Below are 9,304 nucleotides of genomic sequence, written 5' to 3' on the forward strand. Positions count from 1 at the left end.
TGCCCCGCTGGGGGTTGCTGCCGCAGCTTCGTCCCGGGGTCAAACCCTGCCCAGAGTTTGCTTTTTCCTTCTTAAAACCTAATTGACAGATAAAAGCGGTCATTCCCGTTTCTAGGATTCTCGTATTTGAGATGTCTGCGTGTTGGAGCGCAGAGGGGGGGAAAGCGAAGGTGTGAGAGAAAACCACGAATCGTGTTTGTATCTGGTTCTTCATGGAAAATTCCTTACAGGGAGCTTGCAGAGATACGCTCCCTTAAATGAGCCGCTCGTCTTTCATTTATTTCTTCTCAGGTAAAGTACTCCCGAGGGATGCTGATGAGTCTCTTTCAATTTACCGCTAGAAGGTTGGTTTCCCAAGCATATTGTGGACTTAAGGCTTCTTCTTCAAAGAAACAGAAATTTTGCTTGGAAATGGCTCGTCCTAGCTCAAGTAAGACACCTATTTGTTTGCTTTAGTACCCCGGACGGGTTTTTAAGCTAGATTTGGAATTCTAGAAGGTTTTGTGCAATAGGTGAAATCTATAGTTTAATTCAAAATGTTTAGAAGAGTTTGAAATTGATTTTTTTTTTCCCAGCTGCTAAAATTTATCTTCTATGTCTGTATTCTGTATAGTTCCAAAACCCCGTGCATAGTTGCAGTCAGCACGATTGCCCGGTGACCTGGTTTTGGCATGTATAATTTATGCACGTAAACGTACGCTAGTTAATTGCATTTCCTTTTCATAATCCCAGTGGGTAATAAAACTCACTCCTTATTTCTTTGTACAAGAATTATGGAGGGCCTCGAGCATTTGTAACAGCTCAGGAGCAGGGTATTGGGTAACTCCAGGAACCCTGTTCAGTCTAGTAATAGTAAATACCCTCTTTTTGTTTGTTTGGGTTTTGTTTTGTTTTTTAATTTGAGGATGTGCCTTAACTGGAAAACTGCACACAGAACTTTACAGGTATAATAATAAAACCCCTAACAGCTGGGTAGCCAAGGTGCACTTGTTTTTTCTGCCGTCTTTCACGTCACTGTTTGGCTGCTGTCAGAGACCAGAGACAAGACGAGGAGGACTTTCGGCCTGATATTTACACGTTCAGGGGCTTGTGAGGTTTGTTTTACAACAGCAGATGGGGCATCAGAATCGTAGCGTTCTCCGCTCAGTTCTGTAGCTCTTGTGCTGTGAATCTTGGGACTTCTCCAGTGACAATCTCTCCTGATAAAAACTTACCTGCCTTTGGTTTAAAACAAAACAAAACAACAGAAACCAGCACCTAGTAAATTGTGAAGTTTAGGGCTGTGATCAGCAGCTCAGAGTTCAGCTGGAGGCCAGTCACTACTGGCACACTGTAGGAGTCAATACCGGGGCCAGCATTGTTTAACACCTTCATTAATGCTCTGGATGACGGGGCAGAGCGTACCCTCAGCAAGTTTGCAGATGATACAAAGCTGGGAGGAGCGGATGATGTACCAGGAGGTCATGCTGCCATCCAGAGGGACCTCGACAGGCTGGGGACATGGGCTGAGAGGAACCTCATCAAGTTCAGCAAGTGGAAATGCCAAGTCCTGCCCCTGGGGAGGAATAGCCCCAGGCACCAGGACAGGCTGGGGGTGAGCAACTGGGAAGCAGCTTGGCAGGAAAGTTGCACGGTGGCCCAGCCACGAGCCCTTGCGGCAACAAAGGCGATTGGGTGTCCTGAGCTGCACTCGGCAGAGCATCTCTAGCAGACGGAGGGAGGGGATCCTTCCCCTCTGCTCAGCCCTGGTGAGACACACCCGGGGTGCTGGGTCCAGTGCTGGCCTCCCCAGTACGAGGGAGACAGGGACAGACTGGAGAGAGTCTGGTGCAGGGCCACAAAGGTGATTAATGGCTTGGAGCATCTGACTTATGAGGAGAGGCTGGGAGAGCTGGGACTGTTCACTCGGGGGGAGACCAGGCTCAGGGGCATCTTATCAATGCATAAAAACACCCGATGGGAAGAAATGAAGACAAGGCAGACTCTTCTCTGTAGTGCTCAGTGACGGGACATGAGGTAATGGACACAAATTAAAGCACACAAGATTCTATCTGAATGCAAGAAGACACTTTTTTTTTTTACTCTGAGGGTGGTCAAACACAGGTATGGGTTGTGCAGAGAGTGGTAGAGTCTCCATCCTTGGAGATCTCAAAAGCCACCCGACTGGACACGGTCCTGGACAATCTGCTCTGCCTGACCCTGTGTGAGCAGGGGAGGTTGAATTAGATGATCTCCAGAGGTCTCTTCCCACCCCAGCCATTCTGTGATTCTAAAATATGTCCCTTTAAAATTAACATCTGAGGTAAACTGGAAGAGAATTGTTTTGTCTCTCTGTAGCTAACCTGTTCCTTTTTAATCTTGTTTTGACTCTTAGAAAAATGCAAAGGAAATTTCCCATCTTTTTCCCAAGTTACTTTACCGTTGCAGAGAAAAATGGAGAGAATATACATTGAAAAATAGAAAATACAATTGCAAACCTAGAAAATGGGCAAGATGCCTCAGGGGAAATGCATTTTCCCAAATTACCTTAATTCTGAAGGTGATACTTTGTAACTAAATGTAAATTTTTTTTCATCTCAGGCGCTTACCTTAGAATTAGGAAGCAAACTGTTCCTGGGTGGAGATGGCAACAGTTGTTATCAAAGTAGCATCAAGGTGGGGTTTTAGTTTAAGGCTCTGTCTTTCAGATATTGAGTATATTTGTGGTTTAATACATGTTGCTCTAATGAGCTTGCTCATGTGCATTTTTGAGGATCTCCAGGACTTGCCCTTCAAATTCCAATATACAGAAACTGAGAAACAAATCAGTATTCTGAAATTAAAGTCATGGGAGGTGTATGTGGAAACCATTTCTGGATGCATAAGTTTGCCAGCCCTGTCTGTACGGCCTCTTATATAAAAGTACAAGTGTTCGGACAGCTGTTCGTTTTTCCTCCCCACGCATAGATATGGCTGATTTTCGAGAAGTGTTTGCCAAAGCGAAGCATATAGCCATTATTACAGGAGCCGGCGTTAGTGCGGAGAGCGGAGTTCCTACCTTCAGAGGGGCTGGAGGTTTCTGGCGAAAGTGGCAAGCCCAGGTACGTACGGGTGGCACATGCCTGCGGGGCTGTGCTTTATCCATCGGGTAGGTGAGTGCGAAGGGTTGGAAGAAGCTGGGTACCTTAGAGGGTGGAAGCGCTCCCATGGCGGTACAGCGGGACTCTGGGTCTTTCTACCATCCTTGTTTTCTTGCTGCCTTGCAGCTTAGCTGTTAGCTTGCTACCCTCACTGTTTTCCTACTTCAAGGGGCCTTTCTTGTTTTAAATTCTTCAGAACCTTCTAACAAAATAACAAAGGACAGAACCGGTGATACTGACTAGTTGTTTTCTTTTAATCTTGGTTTCTCATAATACTCTCTTAAAAATGTTTTAGGATTTTTTTTTTTTTTGTCTAGGGACAGAGTTCCTCATAGTCTTTAACTCTCCAAAAGTTCCATCTCTCTTGCTGGTGTGATCTTGCCAGCACTGGGAGCCACTGGGGTGGGAGAGGAGGTGGAAGCAGTCACTGGGGTTGGAGTGGTGCATCGGCGAGCAACAAAATGTGCGAGTTATATAGGTGCCTCGTGAGTCTGATCCTGCGTGGTGCTGCAGGTGTTTCAACTAACCCTTATACTGTCAGTAACTTCTACCCCAAACACTGCAATCACGTTTGCTTTCTTTATGGTTTTTAATGACAGCGTTTGTGAAAGATTTGATGAAGTTAAAAAGGAGTCGGAGAGATGAATTTTTCAAGATGTTTTAAATCTAAAGATGTATTTTTTTCTTTCAGTGACTATCAATTCAAATAAAGCGTGCGTGTGTATAAACGCCTGGTCCTTCTGCATCAGAAAGCTTGCATTCAGCATTTTTATATCGGTAGAATTGTGCATTGAAGCATTAGCCTGAGCTACTTCTCATTTTAAAAAAAGATAAGGCAAAATTAAAGTTAGTGTGAAAAGTATAGCTTAGATTTTACCGGCACATAAAAGACAAGACAGTAGACTGTGGTTTTGACAATGGCTGTAATTTGGCTTGTGTTACACTTAAATTAGGGCAGAAAAGAAATTGCTAGCAAAGCAAACATATCCACACGATGCTGAGTTTTATGGCTGCTGTGGAAAAGAGAGTTTTGAATGCCAAAAATCATGTGCATGGAAATATCTCGCCTTGTGCTGTACTAAACTCCTAATAGTTTGGTTGGGCAGCACAGAATAAGGTCCGAGTGTACTAGGTAAAACCACGTACCACATTATCAATACTAGTTATTTCCTCGTTTGATAAGATAACTTTTAACTTTTTGTCCTTGTAAGGGCTATTGCGCTATATTCTTGTCAACTGTATCTGGTTATAAATAATCTGCTTTTGGTTATCTTGTTATGCTGGTAGCGGCGTAAACGGCAGTATTCTAGCAGAGAGGGGATTTTCTTGCCCTTTCATTGGTAGAATGAATTGTTCTGTCTTTTCCAGGAGCTGGCTACTCCAGAGGCTTTTGCGCGAAACCCTTCTCGTGTATGGGAATTTTACCATTACCGCCGGGAAGTGATGTTGAGTAAACATCCAAATCCTGCGCATCTTGCCATTGCAGAGTGCGAAAGGCGACTGAGCAAGCAAGGAAGGAGCGTTGTGGTCATCACTCAGAACATTGATGAGCTACACAGAAAGGCAGGCACAAAGCATCTCTTAGAAATTCACGGTAAGGATCAGCTTACCTGTCTGCTACAGGCCAGCAAACCTGGGGGGAGAGAGAGAGCCAGGAGGAGGACTGGGAGAAATTTGTCTTTTAAATGGTGATAACCGGCATGAAGTTATTTACAATATCTCCCTGTTCTCTTTTGGAAGTCGCTTTGGGTACTTCACAGCCTCTCTTTATTTCTCATCTTTCTTTTTTAATGGATTCAAACAGTACACGGGAACTGGTTCTCCCTTCCCGCTTGCTTAGTTTTGCCTCAGATCCACTTGAATACACATGGATAGTGACAGTGGGCTGATTTCGCTTAGAAAAGGGGAAAAGAATCCAGGAGGACTTCCACTATGTGGTAGCAGTGGTGCCGACCCAGCACTGCCACCCCTAAAAGGTGTGTTGGCAAGCCTGGTCTCACCAGCCCTGGTACTTTCCCTGTCCTGTCCTGTCCTTCAGAGACCCGCCTATGCAGTCCTTGGCTGCAAGAAGAAGAAGGGGCTGGAAGCGGATGAGATTCCTTTACCTTTTTCTCCTACACCCAGTGGCGCTCCATCTCTCTTCCCTGTAGTTAGCAACATTCCTCGCTCCCGCTCTCTCTCCCGCAAAGTGCCAGAGGAGCCCAATGCAGGTGCAGCATGAGGGGGTCAGCAGGGCTTTTGGATCTGAGGAAATACACGGGTGTGGAGAGGAGGAGGGTGGGGAAGCCCTTCTCCATCCTTTGGGGTGCCCCCACTCCTCCTTTCTCCGCTCCGCAGGCCCTGCCGCAGAGTGGAAATCTCCCAGGACAAAGTCCCGTACTGGTCTTCCAGCACTATGCTGCTGTTTAATTAAAGTATCACAAAAGGTTTAAATGGGATTTCCCACTGCTACTTTGTGATCTGGACACAGGAAACCTGCACAAATTGTTTTGCGGTTGTGGATCCAAGGATAAAGCCTTGAGTATAATTTAATTTGGATTATCCTTATTCTTTACAAAATAGAAACAATTTTAAACTGTTGGTAACATTGCACGTCTCTACAGCATGTTACTAATGCTACAGAAGTCTTGGGGTTGGGGAGTTTTGCATAAAACAAAGCAGTGTCAACCAGCACATGTAGTTTTTTTTAAGAAAATGTTTCTGATTTAAGGGGAAAAGCATTATTTTAAAATAATGATTTTCCTCTGAAATACTGTTAGGAGGCTGTGCATTACTCATGTCGTGAGGCAGAACAAGGTGATAAACCATAGCTTAGAGGGACTGTCGCTGTTGTTCACTGCGGCCTTTTGGATGAAAGGCCCATGTCTGCCTTTGCTGGGCCTGGTCTGTGCCTAAATGTGATGCCAGTCACCTTGTGCTGCTGAACAAAAGCGCATGTACACGCTGTGTAAATTAGCGTCTCGTTCGTAATGCCGCTGGGTTTTAACGCTCAGCTGTTACCTTCATGTAGTAAGTTACCCGCAAAAGTATAGTCTTCACAGTCAAATAAAGGCTGTCTGCAATAAACACAACCACTTGCTTGTACAGCCATTCCCTCAGAGCCATCGCTTGATCCCTGATCTTTTCTCTTTGTGTGTTTCAGGTAGTTTATTTAAAACTCGATGCACCAACTGTGGAAACGTCGCTGCGAATTACAAGAGCCCAATATGCCCCGCATTGGCCGGGAAAGGGTAATTCGTCTGCCTTGTAAACTCGCTGTATTTTCTACTTTGTCTGCTGTTCAATAGAAAAGGAGCCATTTTGGGAGGGCACAGGAGTTTCAGCCAACCACCCCATTTTACTTGAGTAGTATTAATGCTTAAATTTTACACAGCTGTTTTGAAACGCAAGTATACTGTTTGGTAGCCTCAGTGAGAGCCCATGATACCATAAGCCCTGCGAATGAGTAACTGTTCACCTCTAAGTTAGCACATTATGTATGTTTTAATTTGAATAATTTCAGGTGGTCTGAAACTCTCATATTGGACATCAACTAATTGTACTCTTTGCGAATGTGTGTTTACTCCCATCCTCTTCAGCTTCCAGGGTTTTTATTAAATCGGATGTTTATTCCTTAAATTGCACTGTCATCCCTTGATAACACGTATTGTCGTCTCCTGCATCTCTTGAGAACCTAGTAGCTTTTGTCCTTCAACTCATCAGTAAGATTCTCGTGATTACAGGTCTCAAAGTACAGATGTGTGAAGCAATCAGGATGGAAGCATCAGTTCCCAGATTTCTGCAACTTAAACAGTTCCAGAAGAATTCCTTCAGTCTCCTTTTTCTAGCCGTCCTCCTTCTTTCACCATTAAAAAAAAAAAGGGGGTGGGACAGGCATGTGCTCATAGATTTTTAGGTTTTTTCCCCTTTGTATTTCACCAGATCTTCAGATAGCTACAGGAATATTTGTTGTGCCTTTGACAGACTCTGACCAGCTTATTACAGTTGCTGAACTCTGGGATAATTCTGGACAAATGCCTGCCTGTCCCGTGTGTGGGATTTTAGGGTTGTAGTTCGCTGCTGAAGTTAGCTGAAGTTGCAAACATACCTTGATTGGCGAGCGTGCTTTACAGAACACTGTTTTTATTAATATATAAAGTGCACTTTGTATGATTGAATATGTAACTTTGTAACTTCAGGGCTCCAGATCCTGGAACAGAAGATGCCACAATTCCAGTTGAAGAGCTTCCTCAGTACGTGTGGACCGCTTTGGGTTTTGCTGTTGCCTCTTCATGCTTTGTGCCTCTCAAAGGCTTCTATTACTGTTCACGTAGTTTTGGAAGGACACGGAGACATTCCACAGGAGAAAAAGGCGTGGGACTTTGCCTTTGTCCCTTGCAGGCATTAAATGTGCCACGGTGCTTTTTTATAATGGCTGCAGCTTTGCCTTAGCTAGTTGCAGATGCGAGAAGCCACCGTATTTTTCAGCTGGCTCCTAAGGAATAGAGGCTGATACGAAGCTTCTGTCTTTCAGTTCACTTGCTCCTTAAAAACCTGTTGGCTGGTTTGTTAAAGCTGGTGAAGGCCGAGGTCTGTAGCACATACTGCGTTTCAAGTTTCATGCATTTCAGGAGCTGAGTAAGGGGAAGATATGATTAAGTATCTGAGTTGAACAACTGTTCAGCAACCCGTTCTGTGTGACCAGGCAGCATGTGTGTACTTCCAGCACACGTGTAGCATGGCATCAGCTGCCTTCGGTAGGGGAGGGCTGTGAAAGAGAAGGGACAAGGACTGAGGGCAGATTAGACATTCCCAAACGAGAATGAAAACTGCTTTGCCGTTTTGCAACTTGAAAGGTCCACGTCGGCAGCGTAACGCTGTCCCTTTGTGATTTTTAAACAGGTGTGAGGAGGACGGCTGCAACGGGCTCCTCCGTCCCCACGTTGTGTGGTTTGGTGAAACCCTGGATCCTGACGTTCTCACAGAGGTGGAGAAGGAGCTTGATATTTGCGACCTCTGCTTGGTGGTGAGCGACGCTTTTGTTACCTAGCCTCTTAACCGGCAGGGAAGCCATGCTAAAGAGGTTGCACCTCCTGGGTAAAGGAGATGCATCTGTACTTCCCCGAGGGAACTGAAATCCCCTGAAGGACTCTCTAGTGTCAAGTGTAAAACATTAAAAGACCGTGAAGTTTGAAAACGCACGTATACTGCTCTGAAGTTAGCGGGTTCGGCACGTGTGCATCTTACTCAGCTGGCACCTGCCGTCTGCATTTAGTGTGCACAGGTGTTAGAGGCTCCAGTGTCAGAGGTTAGCTAATACTGTTTACCTGTTGAATTTCTCAAATGGTGAAAAATACAATTATTTTGATGCTCACTTTAAAAAAAAAGTGACAAAATGTTGTAAGAAGGTAGCTAGCTGCTATCACGGGGTGCTTTTTTTGTGTGAGGTTGTTTACATGCCATGTAGGCTCCAGATCGCTGCCCAAAACACTTGCTCAGAATATTGTGTACCCTTCACAGAATAATCTCAAGTAACAGAAGGAACGTCTTGTTTTGTTTTCCTGAAGGCAAAGTCTGTCATTTTGTGTTTCTGCGTTGTTTTTTTTTCCATCTACAGTTCTAATCCACAAACGAGCTTCTTAGGGTTTCATCAGAGAAACAATTCCTGATTCTTACACGATGTTAAATAGCTACATACGCAGAGACACTAAACACAGACATTGATTCGGTTTCATTTCTGCAGGGATCTTCCATGCTTTACTGGTTTGCACATCCAGCGTTCTGAGATGTGACCTTAACTTGTGGGTTGGGTTGGTTTTGTCCGTTTAGCCACTGGCCTGCTACACTTGTGATTTTTTTTTACCCTGTCCCTGCAGGTCGGGACCTCCTCCGTGGTGTATCCTGCTGCTATGTTTGCCCCTCAGGTATCCGCCAGAGGAGTGCCCGTTGCAGAATTTAACATGGAAGCTACTCCTGCTACAAACAGATTCAGGTACAGCTGTTCAGTTTCAAACGAGCAACCTTTAGTCCCCTCCATTGCCTTCTGCACGGAACGGCTAAAACGCTTAGAAAACTTTTGAACAGACGTGATCTAGTTATTTCCCCCCAATGCTTAAGAAATATTATTTCTTCTAATAAGTAAGAAGAGCCGATTGTTCTTTCCTGGCGGAATTAACGCACACCGAAGACACAACTGTGATTTTGTC

At 44.8% G+C, this 9,304-nt stretch overlaps 1 protein-coding gene across 1 annotated transcript; it reads left to right on the forward strand.

Moving 5' to 3' along the window:
- Positions 1-315: 315 nt before the first annotated feature.
- SIRT5 (sirtuin 5) lies at positions 316-9,178 on the forward strand. The gene is made up of 7 exons (XM_009702994.1): positions 316-430; positions 2,947-3,080; positions 4,488-4,713; positions 6,262-6,349; positions 7,298-7,351; positions 8,001-8,124; positions 8,975-9,178. Exons 1-7 carry the CDS (start codon positions 316-318, stop codon positions 9,176-9,178), a joined length of 945 nt encoding a protein of 314 aa, XP_009701296.1.
- Positions 9,179-9,304: the final 126 nt, after the last annotated feature.

This window comes from Cariama cristata, unplaced genomic scaffold (assembly GCF_000690535.1).
Source record: "Cariama cristata isolate BGI_N322 unplaced genomic scaffold, ASM69053v1 scaffold17796, whole genome shotgun sequence".
Taxonomy (NCBI): Eukaryota; Metazoa; Chordata; class Aves; order Cariamiformes; family Cariamidae; genus Cariama; species Cariama cristata.